The sequence below is a fragment of the Lepidochelys kempii genome, chromosome 3 (assembly GCF_965140265.1).
Source record: "Lepidochelys kempii isolate rLepKem1 chromosome 3, rLepKem1.hap2, whole genome shotgun sequence".
Classification (NCBI taxonomy): domain Eukaryota; kingdom Metazoa; phylum Chordata; order Testudines; family Cheloniidae; genus Lepidochelys; species Lepidochelys kempii.
The window spans coordinates 65,207,257-65,225,118 of NC_133258.1; the positions used below are offsets into that span (position 1 = coordinate 65,207,257).

General features: G+C 41.9%; 1 protein-coding gene across 5 annotated transcripts in view; it reads left to right on the forward strand.

Annotated features, from left to right (window-relative positions):
- Window positions 1-17,862, forward strand: part of CYB5R4 (cytochrome b5 reductase 4) — an 82,686-nt gene that overhangs the window by 44,411 nt on the left and 20,413 nt on the right. For 4 of the 5 annotated variants that reach the window (XM_073336568.1, XM_073336569.1, XM_073336572.1 and 1 more), the window contains one exon: window positions 6,403-6,543. In XM_073336568.1, the coding sequence (XP_073192669.1) occupies window positions 6,403-6,543 (141 nt within the window). Of the gene's footprint in view, window positions 1-6,402; window positions 6,544-14,920; window positions 15,605-17,862 lie in introns of all 5 variants that reach the window. The other variant, XR_012157984.1, reaches the window with a different exon arrangement.

A 17,862-nucleotide genomic window follows, 5' to 3' on the forward strand; every position in this document is an offset into this window, starting at 1 on the left:
CGTGATTTTCTTGTAGGTGGTTTTCTGGAAAGTGCATGGTATGGAAATCTACCCATCAGGAGATAGGTTGAGATCATCACAACATATTCATACTGCTGTGCCAGGCGGGAATCGAACTCAGGCCCCAGAGGTGACAGGCAAGCACTTCAATACTATGCTACTGACACCAACTTTATATGAGACTCTTTAAAGAAACACTATTAGGCAAAAATCATACTTAGTAAAATATTTTTGTTACTTAAATTAATCCATATTAAACCATTTAAGTAACTTTTAAACTTTAATGCTTTTTGTTTACTATTTGTACTTCATTTAGTTTGGACAACGAAATTAGATTTTCTGGCTTATTTTCCTGGTTCCCATACATGAGCACAGTGATGCAACTTTTGTGGAAAATGCTGCAAAAAGCATTTAATTCCGTTTTTTTAAAAGTGTGAAACATTATGGCTGATTAATGATGAAGTGAACTGTAGCTCACGAAAACTTACGATCAAATAAATTGGTTAGTCTCTAAGGTGCCACTAGTACTCCTTTTCTTTTTGCGAATACAGACTAACACGGCTACTATGAAACCTGTCATTATGGCCGATCACCATTTCAAAACTGGTGAGTGTAAAGTCACACACACACCCACACCCACACCCCCCCCCCCCACACACACGTTGGAAGTTACCATACAAACTGTGAGAGGCTAATTAGTTGAGATGAGCTATTATCAGCAGGAGAGAAAAAAAAACAAACAGACTTCTGTTGTGATAATCAAGATGGCCCATTTAGACAGTTGACAAGAAAGCGTGAGGATACTTAACTTTAGGGAAATAGATTCAATATGTGTAATGATCCAGCCCCTCCCAATTTCTGTTCAAACCCAGGTTAATGCTATCTAGTTTGCATATTAATTCAAGCTCAGCAGTTTGTCCTTGGAGTCTGTCTTTGAAGCTTTTCTGTTGCAAAATTGCCAACCTTAAATCTTTTACTGTGTGGCCGTAGAGGTTGAAGTGTTCTCCTACCAGTTTTTGAATGTTATGATTCCTGATGTCAGATTTGTGTCCATTTATTCTTTTGCATAGAGACTGACCGCTATACTTACCTACATGCCTCCAGCTTCCATCAAGGACACGCCACACGATCCATTGTCTACAGCCAAGGTCTAAGATACAACAGCATTTGTTCCAATCCCTCAGACAGAGACAAACACATACAAGATCTCTATCAAGCATTCTTAAAACTACAGTACCCACCTGCTGAAGTGAAAAAACAGATTTGACAGAGCCAGAAGAGTACCCAGAAGTCACCTATTACAGGACAGGCCCAACAAAGAAAATAACAGAACACCACTAGCTGTCACCTTCAGACCCCAACTAAAACCTCTCCAGTGCATCATCAGAGATTTAAAACCTATCCTAAAAAATGATGCCTCACTCTCACAGATCTTGGGAGACAGACCAGTCCTCGTTTACAGACAGCCCCCCAACCAGAAGCAAATACTCACCAGCAACCACACAACAAAAACACTGACCCAGGAACCTATCCTTGCAACAAAGCCCGATGCCAACTCTGTCCACATATTTATTCAAGTGACACCATCATAGGACCTAATCACATTAGCCACGCCATCAGGGGCTCGTTCACCTGCACATCTACCAATGTGAGATATGCCATCATGTGCCAGCAATGCCCCTCTGCCATGTACGTTGGCCAAACCGGACAGTCTCTACACAAAAGAATAAATGGGCACAACATAATATTCAAGGAATCATAACATTCAAAAACCAGTAGGAGAACACTTCAACCTCTGTGGCCACTCAGTAAAAGATTTAAGGGATGGCAATTTTGCAACAGAAAAGCTTCAAAAACAGACTCCAAGGACAAACTGCTGAGCTTGAATTAATATGCAAACTAGATACCATTAACCTGGGTTTGTATAGAGCCTGGGAGTGGCTGGATCATTACACACATTGAATCTATTTCTTTAAGTATCCTCACACCTTCTTGTCAACTGTCTAAATGGGCCATCTTGATTATCACTACAAGTGTTTTTGTTTTTGTTTTCCTCTCCTGCTGATAATAGCTCATCTTAACTAATTAGCCTCTCACAGTTTGTATGGTAACTTCCAACTTCTGTGTGTGTGTGTGTATATATGTGTGTGTGTGTGTATATATACACACACACATATCTTACTATATGTTCCATTCTATGCATCCGATGAAGTGAGCTGTAGCTCCTGAAAGCTTATGCTCTGATAAATTTGTTTAGTCTCTAAGGTGCCACAAGTATTCCTATTCTTTTTGCAGATACAGACTAACATGGCTGCTTCTCTGAAAACTGATACAGGAGTGAATCCATAAAGGATTGAGGGTTGGCAAGGTGGACTTCCCAAAGGGAGAGCAGTGAAAAGTAGTCAATACTGGTGTAAAGAATGGAGTGGAGATGATCATCAATGTAACAGCATTGGTGAGACCGATACTGGAATATTGCTTACAGTTCTGGTGCCCACGTTTTAAGAAGGATTTTTGAAAAATTGCAGATGGCGCAGAAAAGGGCCATAAAAATGATTCCAGGACTAGAGAAAATGCCTTATAGTGAGAGACTTTTAGAGCTCAATCTTTAGTTTAACAAAAGGAAGATTGAGAGGTGAACTGACTAGTGTCCAAGTACCTTCATGGGGAGAAAATACCAGGTAGTAAGAGGGCTCTTTAATGTAGTGGAAAAGGGCATCACAAGAACTAATGGCTGGAAACTGAAGCCAGACACTTTCAAATTAGAAATTAGGCACCCATTTTTAACAGTGAGAATGAATAAGCAGTGGAACAAACTGGCAAGGGAAGTGGGGGATTCTCCATCTTTTAGAGTAGGGGTGGACAAACTTTTTGGCCCGAGGACCACATCTGGGTATGGAAATTGTATGGTGGGCCATGAATGCTCATGAAATTGGGGGTTGGGGTGCAGAAGGGTGTGAGAGCTCCAGCTGGGGATGCGGGCTCTGGAGTGGGGCTGGAGTTGAGGAATTGGGAGGTGCAGGAGGGTTCTCTGGGCTGGGACCGAGGGGTTCGGAGGGCGGGAAGGGAATCCGGGCTGGGGCAGAGGGTTGGGGGCATGGGAGGGAGTCAGGGGGGCAAGCTCTGGGCAGCGCTTACCTGAAGCAGCTCCCAGAAACAGTGGCATGTGCCTCCTCTGGCTCCTATGTGGAGGCGCGGCCAGGCAGTTCTGCGCGCTACTCTGTGTGCAGGCACCACCCCTGCAGATCCCATTGGCTGCGGTTCCCAGTCAATGGAAGCTGTGGTGGTGGCGATTGGGATGGGGGCAGCGTGTGGAGCCCCCTGGCTGCCCCTACATGTCGGAACCGGAGTGGGGACATGCCGCTGCTTCCAGGAGCCATGCAGAGTGGGGCAAGACCCTGACTGTGCTCCCCGGCTGGAGTGCTGGAACAGGGCAAGCCCCAAACCCTGCTTCCTGGATAGCTCCAGGGCTGGATTAAAATGTCTGGAGGACCGGATGTGGCCCCCGGGCCGTAGTTTGCCTACCTCTGTTTTAGAGGTTTTCAAATCAAGACTTGGGCACATTTCTGAAAAATTTTTTTTAGCCAAGCACAAATTACAGTGGTAGATAGCTGGGTGAAGTATAATGATCTGTGTAGTGCAAGAGGTCAGACTAGATGATTGAGGCCTTTTGGCCTTTAAAATTTATTAACACAGACTTGGTGAGAGAGGAAGGTCCAACCACAGTGTAGTCTAGTAGTGCATAGGGTGCTGGATTGGGACTCATGTGACCTGGGTTCTTTTCCTGGCTCTATCACTGACCAGCTGTGTAGTCTTCTGTGCCATCCGTTTTCTGTCTTGTTTTAGATGGTAAGAATTTAGAGTAGAAAGTGTCTCAATATGGTCCAGAGCTCAGTTGAGGTCTTTAGGTGCTACTGTAAAATGAATAATAATCTTGGGATCAAATGCTGGATTTGGACCAAGATCTATGATCAGTTCCTGGTTTTGCCACAGGCTTTGTGTGACCTGGGGCATGAGCCACTGAGGGTATGTCTATGCTGCAATTAGACACTTGTGGCTGGCTTGTGCCAGCTTACTTGGGCTCTCAAGGCTCAAGCTAAGGGGCTGTTTAATTGTGGTGTAGACATTTGGACTCAGTCTGCACCCTGAGCTCTGGGTCCCTCCCACTTCATAGGATCCTCGAACCGAGTCTCCAGTTTGAGCCCAAACATCTACTCTGCAGTTAAACTGCCCCTTAGCCCCAGCCTCATGAGATTGACTCAGCTGGCACAGGCCAGCTGTGGGTGTCAAATTGCAGTGTAGACATACCCTTAGTCTGTTCCTGAGTTCCCAGTTTCAACACTGAAGTAATACTGCTTTACCTCACAGGTCTGTTGTGAGAATAATATCATAAATGTTTGTGAGGAACTAAGATTCTGTGGCAAAAAGAGAGCTATTTAGCTATTTGAATACATGGGCGGAAATGTCTTCAGGTTTTGAAATTGAAGCAGCAGTGTGAGCTTTCAGATAAGATTTAGCAAGCAGGTCATGCTCCCTTCAGATAATTAGGAATTCTGTGGCACAGTACTGTATTTAAAACTTGGCTGAAAACCATGTGATAAATGTAAATTTGTTTGTTCCAGATATTAATCTTTGAGGTTATGTTAACTAATCAGGTAACTAACGCCTGTAAATGAGTGCATTAGAAGTGTTTTGCAGTAAATTCCATGAAAATTAACTGAGAGGAAGTAAATAAATTTGGCCTCTATAATGTCACACTCAAACTATTGCATTTTTGGGATTTATTATCTTAATGCAGAGCTTTCCAGATGCTTCTTATGAAAATCTATGAAATTCTTGGCATATATTGATGTCTTTCAGTGAACATAGTGATTTATTGTGTCTCTAGGAAAATATGGAGGCACTGACTGTATCTCCATAGTTAACATTGTAATGGGGCTTAAATTCGTGTTTTTCTTTATATATAAAGTTAGTGTGGAAACGTCACTTGTGAGTTTTTTTACAACTTGAATTTTTGTGTGTGTTTTAGTTTCTCTTCATATGCTTTTAATAGGAAGTATTCAAAATTGATCTCGTACTGCAATTTGTGGAAGTTTCACTTTTTGTTGTATCGCTAAAACAAAATTGTGTAACTGCACAAAAATTGATAGCTGAATCTTGAGTAGATCCTGATAAAGGACAATTTTTGAAAATGTTTAGCATTACAAGTCACTTTTTGTCATTTTTTCCTAATGATTGAAAATGTATACACAAAGGGTAGCCAATGTATAAAATCTTTTCCATTGTGCACATAAAATCTTGTCCATCAGATAAAATTCTTCTCCATCAGCCGCTACACCTTTCTAGAAGATTTTTATCCTACAAAAGAGTTTATATGCAGTACTGACTAAGAAGGTTTCATGTGCTGGAATATAGCTGCTGCTATCTTGCTGAACCTTGAAATGATTATTTCAGAATATGAAACTCCTTTATTGCCTTTTCAAATAAAATGATGTAGGAATCCTGCTCATACACCCAAAGCATAACATCTGGAGTTTTCTTTTCACTCATCCAAAGCAAGCTCTTATAGGATATATTAGACAGAAACCATGAAAAAATGTTTATGAAAAATATGTTCAATATCTCAAACATTACATTTTTAAGCAGTTTTCTATAGTGATGATCTCCATATTAATTGCTATATGTTAAAGTAACTCAGTGCAATAATATATGCAGCAAAACACCATAGAAAATGATGACATGTTTCAATAACAGTAATATGTAACTAGCAAATTAGACTCTCTAAATTAGCCAAATTACAAACTTTGAAAATTGCAGAGCAAACTGGATGGACAGTATCCTGCACATACGCTTGCAGGTATAATAGTATGGTCAGATGTTCTTGGCTCTTACACATATTTGATGCTCCTTGAAAATAAAGCAATTGGGGACATATGTACACACACAGCTCAGCTGGAACAGTTTGTTTTAAACGCTTTTACTTTAATCCAATAAAAACGTCCTTTTGCTATAAAACCCCTTTTTCTGTTTAGAAGCTCTTGCTTTTACTACTTTTCCGTGAAATTTTCCGAGACCCAGAAAAGTATAGGCTTTTATCATTAGTGATCTGGATGACCTGTTCTGTAAGGAGGAAAAGTGCTATATACTGTTATGGTAAAGTGCTTAGATTTAATGGCACCAAGAGCTATATGAGGAGCTTTTCGGTGCTTGAAGGTTACATATAATTTTTGCGTGTATTTACTTATTTTTAAATGAAAACTGAACGTAAGTTTTATATCTGTAGAAACCCCATAAAAATATAGTTGTTTTCTGAATACTTTTGCACGTCAGAGCCTAACTTGGATGCTTTACCAGGCATATTAAAAAACAAAAACAAAAAACCTCTCAATCCTTCTCTTTTAGGGCTGTGCTACAGAAGGTGCAAACTGATTTCTAAGACAGAAGTCACCCATGACACCAAACTTTTCTGCTTAATGTTGCCACAGAGTACTCATCTACAGGTTCCTGTTGGGCACCACGTTTACCTCAAACAAATTATTGCAGGTAAGAATAGCTGAATCTATCCACTAACATTACTTAATAAAAGTGCTTTTTTTGGATCATTAGCAGTGTGACAGACATCTTGACAATTTCTTGCAATATCCTTAATGAACTTTATTGAATTAAGGTAAACCTTATTGAGGTTCATTGTATTAAACATGCAGTTGTGTATGTGGTGTTGTGGAATTATATGAATGTAACTTCTCTAGGAGAGTGACTAATGCAGTCTCTGGCAGGTATTAGAAACTTCAAAGGGGTTTTTAGATTAATATGTAGGAAGTGGATTTCCTAGGGGGATACCTGGGGATAAAGGGAATGCAAATGACCCACTTCGAATCCACTCTTTTGAAACTACTGTCTGAGGAGGAAAACTAATTACCTGCCCTGGAAACTCCAGATCAAAGACCCCTGAACTGTATAAAGCAGTAATTCTCAATGTTTTGTATTGGTGACCCCTTTCACACAGCAAGTCTCTGAGTGTGATCCCCCCTTTATAATTTTTATTTTTAATATTTAACACTATTATGAATGCTGGAGCTGAAGCGGGGCTTGGGGGTGGAGGCTGACAGCTCACAACCCCCCACATAAACTTGTGACTCCGTGAGGGATCAGGACTCCCAGTTTGAGAACCCCTGGTATAAAAGGTGGACAAAACTTGTTATGAATGTGCTTATTCTGAGCTGATGCAGTGACGCACCACAAAAATAAACCCCTTGGGTGAGGTTTGGAAGGACTGCTCCAGCCAGAGTCCATGTCAAGGTTGGAGTGATCTCTGATAAGCTTATTAGCATTTGTGTAGGTTCTTTTATTGTTTTTAATGTGCTTTCTTTGTAGTGCTTTTACCTTAAGAATAGAACAGGCTTGCGTAGAAAGAACTGTGAGGTAACTTATAATTGTTGACAGAGAAAGCAAGCTGCCTGTCTCTGCTAGGAATAACACAATGAAGCAGGGAAACTGTGCAGCCTGGAAATGCCCCTTCAGAAGTGTCCCCATCCTAGAAAAGAAATTGGCTGGGGAGCTGGAAGCCTGAGGCAGGGGTGCCCTTGCTGGATGGCTGCGGGAAAACACATATGCAGGTGTCCTGAACTGTGACCAACAGAAATCAAATCCAGTTTTATTAATAAAATAAACCAGCCTGTTAAATACCTGCAAAAAGTCAAGGGAGTCAGTTACTCTGTTCTTTTGTATGAACTCTTACCTTAACCCGTACCATTTAGTTACTGTTTGTCTGTTCCCATTGTCAGATATCCAGCATTCCAGTTAAGTAATCTACAAGTATCTCCATTCTAGAGAGGGTTTGGCATTGAGTGCTTATGTAACTTTCCTGAACTAAGAGGTATACAGTTCTTTTATTTAATGGATGAAAATAAATGACTCCTTTAATTGGAAGAGTTGCAGTAGGGAGCGCAGAACAGCAGCTGCTGGTGGCCCTATGATCTCTGCCCAGCAGCACCCATCTTTCTCACCATGGAGGCATACGTTCATTACTAATGAAAGGTACATATTGGGGGGGTAGACAGCTTCTATCTTCAAGTGCCACTAGCAGCAGCTGTGGGTTATTTCATTCTACCTGTGGGGCAGCTACTTTAAAAAATCAGACCTGAAGGAGAGGTACCAAAGCATCTAATATAGCTGTAACAGCAGCTGAAAGAATATGAGGCTCAGAGCCTGTATCATCTTTTCCTTTCCCCTTTCAGTGTCTGCTTGCAATAGCAGAATCTGGAAGTCACAGCCTTTTCCCTACTCAAAAGGGGGAAAGGAAGATAAAAAAGCAAAAAGCTCCAAGTGGCCTGTTGGTACTTTGTAGCCAATTAGGCAACCAAAGTAAAGGGGCCAGCCTATTCTTGAAACATCTGATGTCCTGTGCGCCTTATGTTAAAAACTGCACCTGTAATACTGAAGCGAACCATGGGTAAAAGTATCCAAAAAACACAAAACAACTAGTTACAATAGAAAGTAGTTTTTCATTCCAGCCCTAGATGCTTATTCTCAGATTGGCACAAAGATGTGGAAGATGGAGCCCTTAACCCTTTCTGATCATCTTTCAGGGTGTTAAGAGATGGACAAACCTCTTAGATCGAGTGGGTTGTCTGGCAAATGTAAATAAAAAAAGTAAATTTTAAAAAATAGATACAGTCATGCATTGTTTACGAAGTTTGTGAAGCTAACATCACTTATGGGGCTATACTGAGCCTTCATGATGTCAAAGATGGACAATCGGATACATCCTGCAGATCTAATATATGGGCTATCTGGATTCTGAAGCAGGCAAAGGGAAACAGCAGGATTACTTTCATCTGCTATCCATTACAAGGCCTCTTACAAGGATTAAAAAGGATTAAAATCTTGCAAAGTCAAGTGGTGTTAAGTTAGGAAGTGCCAGAATGAATGTTGTGTGCATGGAGTCTTAATTTGACCACCTTGTGTGTCTGCGTTATGACACAGGCCTGGTCTACACTAGAAAATTAGGTCGACATAATGTGTCTCTCAGGAGTGTGAAAAGTCCACACTCTTAAGAGACGTAATTGAGTCAATTTAAGTCCCCATGTAGACAGTGCTAGTATCCCTCCCATCAGCGTAGGTGGTGTCTACACTAAAGCACTGCAGTGTTTTAAGTGTAGACAAGCCCACAGTCTTCACATACTTTTTTTTTTTAACCCAGGATCCATGGTTGATTGAGTGCACAGGGTGGAGTTGCTCTAGGGATGAATCAAGTTTTCAAAGTGAAGACTGTTGTCTGTAATACCACTGTTGCATTTGTTACAGAAGTTGGAATTGTCAGGCAAGAGTTAAAATTTAGCTAACAGCTAAAACAGAAACCGCAGATCAAGCAGAAATGATTCAGTAGCCCAAGGACACTAACAGCTGTAAACACTAGATAAACTTATATGGTCAAATGTCCGCCCAGTAACTCAGCTCTTAGAACAGAACAAACCTTCCCTTCACAGCCCAATGGATATCTGTAAGCACTCATCCCGACCCCTCCCTCCCTCCGCCCCACATCTTTCCCCCGCAAGATAGCCATAAATACTTATTGTAATCAGGACAACTGCTATACGTACCTACTGTTCCTTTTTCTGTCTTTGTTCAAAGTTCTCTTAACTTGTAACAGTGTCTGTCTCTGTATGTACAAATAAATGCAAATAAATTAATTTAAAAAGTATATAACTGGCCACTATGGCACCATATTTTTAAAGCTGTTTTTCAGTCTTCCCTGTACTGTGAATAAACCCCCTTCAGTAGTGTGTGTGCCTGCCTAATTCTTGCGGAGGGGGAATCTTTTTGCCTAACAGAAGACTTGTACTGAATGAGGCAGGGGACTGCAAGAAGAGAAAGGGAAGTTGAATGCCACCCTGGAGACTTGGATTTTATCCCTGCCTCTGCCACAGAGTTGTCATGTGATGCTCAGCAAGTAAAGTACACCTAACTTTTCATAGGTAGTCAATCTATGTGCAAGTAGAGGCTGCATCATAATGCATAAGCATCGGGGCCAAATTAAGGCTGCAAAGACAATGTTCGCTATGGCATTTCCTAACTTTAGTGCTTGACTTTGTTCTCCTTATTAAATCCTTAACTTTGTATTTCCTACTTTTTATGTATTTGTTGGCAGAGAGGAACTTTAAGTAATGTTAATGAAATATTTTGTGAATTTCTTTACATTTTAAGAGAGAATCTTTTATATATGTGCTATTTAAATAATAAAGCACTTACTTGTTTTAGAGCTTCTATTTTGGAGAGTTCATTAATAACAGTTTTTGAGTCCCATAGGGATTTCCAAAAATCTGGGCTTTTGGGGACTTTCATTTCAGTTTATACTGGAAAGAGAGTAATCTTTGTAATATTCCTTAGTTTTCGTGTTGTACTGGTTGTGGTACTTTGGGGGTTCACCCAGACCAGTAAGGGGTTGTCACCACCTACTCTGTAACCTTGGGTGCTTCTGTGCTGTGCAGTTTTGTCTCAGAGCAGTCTGGTTACCGTACAATGACCAGCCTGGTTAATCCTTGTAGCGTGACACCAACAATGCTGACTCTGTCCAATACTATCTCCTTTGCAGTGCTCAGTTCCTCTCACTGTAGCACTCACAAAACTGTATCAAGTTCCCTGTGCCTCTAAAGAGACACTCCACAGCACCAACCGGCTAGTTTGGTTGTGGATTTTAAAACTCTTGAGTTTGAAACACTGTGTGGTGACTATTGTGTGATAAAACAATACATTTTTTTTAACAAAGACAGCTGTTTAAGTGATACCAAGTAGAAAGAATTGGGATAGAAATGGTTACAAACAAACAACAGTAAAAATGCGTTTCTAAGACTAAAATTTAACAAACTAGAGTCTTTTGTTCAAAGTAGTTTTCTTCCATGATTATTCTTGCAGCATGCCTGGGCAGTTCTTAGCCAGGTTCTAACATAGAGCTCAGAGTGCTAGGTTTCTTTGTCTCTTCAGATGAAGGATGCCAAAATGTTTTTTCTCTCTGCTTATATCTTTAAGGTTTTATCTGTGGTTATGCCTACACTACGCAGCTTTTAGCAACATGGCTGTACAGCCATGCCGCTAAAAGTCACGCAGTGTGTAGCCACTGTTTGAGCAGTCCTGCCAACAAAAAACTTCCATCCCCAACAAGCAGCATTAGTGTTGTCGGCAGGAGAGCGGTCCTGCCGACACAGTGCTAGTCATACTGGCACTTGTCGTTGGCAAAACTTTTGTCTTCTGTGTGTGTGTGTGTGTGTGTTTTTTTAACACCTCTGAATGACAAAAGTTTTGTCTTTCACTTGCCTATGTAGACAAAACCCCAGTTTTCAAAGCCCACAATACAAAAAAAGGGAATTTTTTATCCAATAAACACTGAAAAAACACCAGGAATGGTTACATGTAATAAGGGTTTGTCTACACCAGGGATTGGCAACCTTTGGCACGCAGCCTGTCAGGAAAATCTGCTGGTGGGCCGGGGCAGTTTGTTTACCTGCAGCGTCTGCAGGCTCGGCTGATCGCAGCTCCCACTGGCTGAAGTTCGCCGTTCCAGGCCAATGGGAGCTGCGGGAAGCGGCGTGGGCCAATGGATGTGCTGGCCGACGCTTCCCACAGCTTCCATTGGCCTGGAACGGCGAACCGCAGCCAGTGGGAGCTGCGATCAGGTTGTTGATCCCTGGTCTACACAAAGCACAGGGGTGTGATTTCTAAAGTGCGCTAATGTCTTGCACATTAATTGGTCCACGTAGCCCCTGTTGGTTCACACTGAAGGTTCCCAGGAGCACTTTCTTGTAGTGCTGTGACCCTGAGAGCACCCATATGCCTGAGGACAAGGGGCACCCCAGCATGTAGTAGTTAGTCAGCTGGCCTGACCAACTCATTGTTGTCATAATCTGCATCTCAAAGATGTCATGTAAGCTATCATATGTGAACTGGTAACATGCTGATCATTAGCATCACTGCATGGTGTACGTAGGGGTGATACATGAAAAGTTTTAATATATTTGGCAGACAGAGCTTACATCACCCCACCCTAGACAAAGAAATGTGGTCCATCTGCTTGAATGTGTACTCTCTCCAGTGTAAACTGAGACAAACAATGAAAGCACATTTACATAAAAGTAAACAAAGCAATCAAATGATTGACAGCCACTTAATTATCTCAAGGGGGAGGAGAATGCAAAAATTAACATGGCATCAGCTCCATCATGGACACAGGAAGCTGAGCCTCCAGAAAGTATTCTTTTGGGGTTTACTAGTTAAAACCTAAAATCAGAAGGCCTAAATGGTGGTTGTCTTAAATGTGTGTTTTATTGTCATTGTCATCTTTGAAGTTCTGTATTTCACCACTCAGTGCCATATTGACCAATATATTGCAAGTAATTAAGTTGTTTGCAAACAAAGCATGTTTTTAATGCAATGTCGATGTTACTGCAGCTTCTAAATGACAGACTTTGTAACTGGGTAACTGTTTGAGTAGGGACTTATGTCTATAATTTCCCATTCTCTAAAAAGGTAAATGTTCAAAACCATAACCTCCAATTTGTAAGAAGCATAACTAATAGATGGAAAGGAGCTGTAGTTTTGTTGCTTATTTTCACGTAACCCTTCTTGAGAACAAGTAAGAATTACCATTTGAAAAGGGAAGGAGTACTTGTGGCACCTTAGAGACTAACAAATTTATTTGAGCATAAGCTTTCGTGAGCTACAGCTCACTTCATCGGATGCATGCAGTGGAAAATACAGTGGGGAGATTTATATACACAGAAAACATGAAACAATGGGTGTTACCATACACACTGTAACCAGAGTGATCAAGTAAGGTGAGCTGTTACCAGCGGGGGAGGGGGGAAATCTTTTGTAGTGATAATCAAGGTGGGCCATTTCCAGCAGTTGGCAAGACTTGTGAGGAACAGTGGTGGTGGGGGGGAATAAACATGGGGAAATAGTTTTAACCAGTTGGAGAGCACTTCAGTCTCTTTGGTCATTCGATTACAGACCTAAAAATAGCAATTCTTCAACAAAAAAAGTCAAAAACAGACTCCGAGAAACTGCTGAATTGGAATTAATTTGCTAACTGGATACAATTAACTTAGGCTTGAATAAAGACTGGGAGTGGATATGTCATTACACAAAGAAAAACTATTTCGCCATGTTTATTCTCCTCCTCCTCTTCCTCCTTCCGCCCCCCTCCCCTTCCTCACAGGTTCTTGTCAACTGCTGGAAATGGCCACCTTGATTATCACTACAAAAGGTTTCCTCCCTCCCCCGCTCTCCCGCTGGTAACACCCATTGTTTCATGTTCTCTGTGTATATAAATCTCCCCACTGTATTTTCCACGGCATGCATCTGATAAAGTGAGCTGTAGCTCACGAAAGCTTATGCTCAGATAAATTTGTTAGTCTCTAAGGTGCCACAAGTACTCCTTTTCTTTTTGCAAATACAGACTAATGTGGCTGCTACTCTGAAACCTGTTGTTTGAAAAGTAGTGTAATTTACAGTTCAGACTCAGAGTACAGTAGGAGCTTATCTGAACCCACTCTGTTTTGATTACTGTTCTTTGTGGGCCCCTTCTCTGCAGAAATGCTAGTCTTCTGAGGCAAATCAGTCATCAAAGGTAGCCATGACAACCAGGGCAAATAGTGATTCTTCCCAAGTATGCCAATTAACTGGAGTGATTGAGGGGCTGAGTAGCTCTGATGTCACAATGTTACTGCATAGCGGACAGCAGAAGTTCACATTTTGGGGGAAAATGAACATACAAACACAAAATATATATTGGAGATAAAATGTTAGTTAGTGTCTGAAATTTGGTTCAAATTCCCCATTGCATATTTACTAAAAAGGGTTCTGAAAAAGGTGAGACACTGATGTAAAGATTCTGTAAAAGAGAAAATTTTGATGCTTCCTTAACTATGGAAGACCATAATGAAAGGCAAGGTGGCGATAGGAATATTTTAGGTACAGTAATGGGAAGAGAATTACTGAAAACTTTACTTCAGTCACTCCTTGTAATACTGAGTTGCTTAAAAAAATAAAATGCATCATGCCAAAAAAGTGCTTCTATTTTAAACAAGAACAAACACACACGTTTTTTTTCTTCTCTTCAGCATTTAGTTTAGCTTTGTCATTCACTGAGCAGTTTTATGACTGGGGGACCTGTGTCAATGTTGTTGTTTGGAGTGATGAAGAAAGCCTTCCAGTCTCCCCCCCATAATAAATCTTTCATTTAAAGATGAAGGGGAAGTTGATAATTCCCAAATGTATTGCTTTGAAGTAGGAAAAAACCCTCAAATTGCTGTATGTTGATGTCTCCTAGTTCTTGCAACCTCCTAGATTTTACAGAAACAATAAGGAAGTGATGACCATTAAAACAGCATCACAGGGAAATGGATCATTTGTTCCTAGATAAAAAATGAAGTTGATACTTAAGTTAAATGCCAAGAAGCATTGAGATTTTTGCATTCATTGTGAATTAGTCTTTATTTCTTTCTGACTTTATTTCTGCTATGCTAAGTGATTGATTTATTAGAGTTGTCACTGAAGACTGTCTGTTATTCAACTAGTAACTGAGGATTGGCATTATGACTCACTGAGAGAATAAAGTGTGGAGCTGGTGCTCAGGGCTGGGGCAGCACGCGGAACCCTGTGGCCCCTTGCCTGGAAGCCGGACCCACTGCTGGGGTGCAGCCCAGTGTCAGAACAGGTAGGCACTAGCCTGCCTTAGCTGGGCAGCACCGCCAACGGGATTTTTAACAGCCTGGTCGGCTGTGCTGCCCAGAGCAACCCAGTGCCGTACATGCCGTGACCCAGTACTGGGTCGCTACCCGAACTTTGAAAAACGCTGATCTATGCAACAGTTTTGATTGGCTGGTTGAGTGTTTGATTCCTTTTATTCCTCTGATTTTTATAGTTGCACCCTTTTGCCCACTTCCCTCCATTTGGGGACCACCTTGTCCATTTCCGCCAGACTTGGGAGTGGATCACTATGGACTAGTGGATCTTGGAGATCATAACATTGGACTGCACCATCCAGTTTTTGACTCTTTCCCCACCTCTCTTCAGGCCTGCCTTTCACGAACTTCTACTAAAACAGGAGGTGGACTCTCTTCTGAAGCTAGGAGCGATAGAGCCAGTTCCTTCTCCTTACGATGGCAGGGGGTTCTATACAATATACTTCCTAGTACCAAAATAGGACCGAGGTTGGAGGCTGCTCTGAGGTAGCTGAACAAGTTCATGAAGCCTCAAAAGTTCAGGTTGGTGAATCTAGCAGCTATAATTCCTACGCTAGAGGAAGAGGATTGGTTTTCGTTCCTTGACCTACAAGACACTTATTTCCATACAGCCACACACTGATCACACAGCAAATACCTGCGATTCGCTGTGGGCCAAGATAATTTCCAGTACAGAGTGTTCCTCTTCAGTTCCAAGGGTGTTCTTGAAGTTTCTAGCCATAGTGGTGGCTTATCTTCATTTTCCCATAGCTCGACGATTCGCTTCTCAAAGACTGCTCTTTCGAGACAGTGTTGTCATCCAATCAGAAGGCTCTTGCTTTTTTCTGAGAGTTGGACCTACAGCTGAACATAAAGAAATCCACGTAAGTACCAATGCAAGGAATTCAGTTTATTGTACTCAGTGACAGCTAGAGCATACCTTCCTTTAGACAAATTTTATGACTGTCAGGACTGGAGGGATGATTCAGGGAAGCTCTCAGACATCAATAAGGAACTATCTTCAACTCCTCATGGCATATGGCAGCATGTACCTTTGTTAACAATCATACAAGGTTACACCTTTGCTGCTTCAAAGATTGGTTGAGAACTGCCTATTCTCTGACCAGGGACGTCTTGGACACCCCCTTACACATAAAGAATTCCCTGAACTTTGAACAAAGCAACTCCACATCTGCAAGGCTGTCCCTTTCCACCTTCCAGACCTGACAGTGACTCTAACAACTGAAATATCCCTGTTAGGTTGTGGAGCCCACCTTGGTACCCTGGTAGTTCGAGGCAGATGGATGGCCCACAAACTAGTCTCCTCATCAACCTGTTGGAGCTCAGGGCAGTCAGAAACGCTTGCCTTCATTTCCTGCCCTTGATCAGGCAAGATCTCCCTCCTTGTGCGTCACAGCTGTAAAATTCTGGAACTGGTGCATAGCCAACCACATCCAAATTTCAGGAGCCTACGTTCCAGGCATCTGGAACACCACTGTAGAGGCCCTCAGCAGACACTTTTTTCCCATGACTATGAATAGGAGCTGGACGTGCAGGTCTTCAAAGACATATTCCAGAGATGGGGATGGCCAGAGATAGATCTTTTCATCATTTCTGAAAACAAGAAGTGTCGTCTTTTCTGTACAAGGGGGCATTTGGGTCATCTCTGCCTGAGGATGCCTCTTTTCTACCTTGGAAGAAGTCTGTTTTGTGTCTTTCCCCTGACACCTCTAATTCTAAGGGTGATAAGATCAGGCAGGTCAAGGCTGGAGTTTTTCTCATAGTACCTACCTGGCTGAGATAAGCTTGGCACCCTTTCCTGATTCAGCTGTGTGTCTAACTGCCAGTCAAGCTCCTGACCTTTCCTCATCCCCTATCTCGGACATGTAGTGTGCTTTACCACAATGTGGCAGCTCTCCATCTCAGAGCATGACTCCTGGATGGTTCTTAGTAATAGTAATGCATCCGATGAAGTGAGCTGTAGCTCACGAAAGCTTATGCTCAAATAAATTTGTTAGTCTCTAAGGTGCCACAAGTACTCCTTTTCTTTTTGCGAATACAGACTAACATGGCTGTTACTCTGAAACCTTAGCAATAGAGGTTTTCTGCTTCATGGAGGTTTAGCACGTGTTCTATTACACAGTAGGAAAACATCAACCTGCGAACTTGCAGAATTTGAAAAGATTTGCTGACTGGTGTCGTCGTCAGTACCTCCTACCTGAATTGGGTCCCCTTTCCCTTATCCTGAATTATGCCCTGGATTTGAAGACGTCCATGTTATCCATCGGATCAGTCAAGGTACACTTGGCTGCCATCCTCCAGTTGAGGGGATGCTCCATTTTTGGTCACCCGGTGTTGTACAGATTTATGAAGGGTCTGAGTAACCTATTTTCCCACTTTAGACACCCACTCCATCCTGGGACCTCAGTCCAGTCCTCAACGAGCTGACGAGACATTTGTTTGAACCAGTGGCTACCTGCTCCCTCCTTCTTTTGTCTATGAAGACTGCCTTCCTAGTTGCTGTCATGTTGGCCTGTAGAGTCAAGGAAATCTGAGCTCAGATGACAGATTCCTCTTTCACCATGTTCTTTGGGTAGAAGGTTTCTTTAGGTCCACATCCTAGGTTTCCATCCACGATTGCGTTGGATTTTCATCTTAACCAGTCTATCCATCTACTGATATTCTTTCCAAAAATCTCACAATTCTCAGCCAGAATCCTACTTTCATACCCTGCATTTTAGAAGGGCCTTAGCCTTCTACTTGAATACAACTAAGTAGTTGAGGAGATTGCCTAGGTTCTTCATATCTTTTGTGCATAGTTGTAAGGGTATTTCTATTCAAAGACTTTCGAGATGGGTATCAAGTTATATCTATATCTGTTACAAGTCTACAGGTGCTCAGCTTGCCCCAGGGGGGTGAGAATGCACTCAAGTGACATCTACTGCATTTTTGAAGAATATCCCAGTTTCTGAGATATGTAGAGCTGCTACCTGGGCCTCAATCCATATGTTTTCAAACGCCCCGCTCCATGCTGTCATTACGCCCCGCTCCATGCTGTCAAATCTGAAGTGGCCCTTGGCTCTGCAGAGCCATCTTCAGTTGTGGATCCTGTTTTGAAGCTCCCTGCTCCTGGGGATTCTGC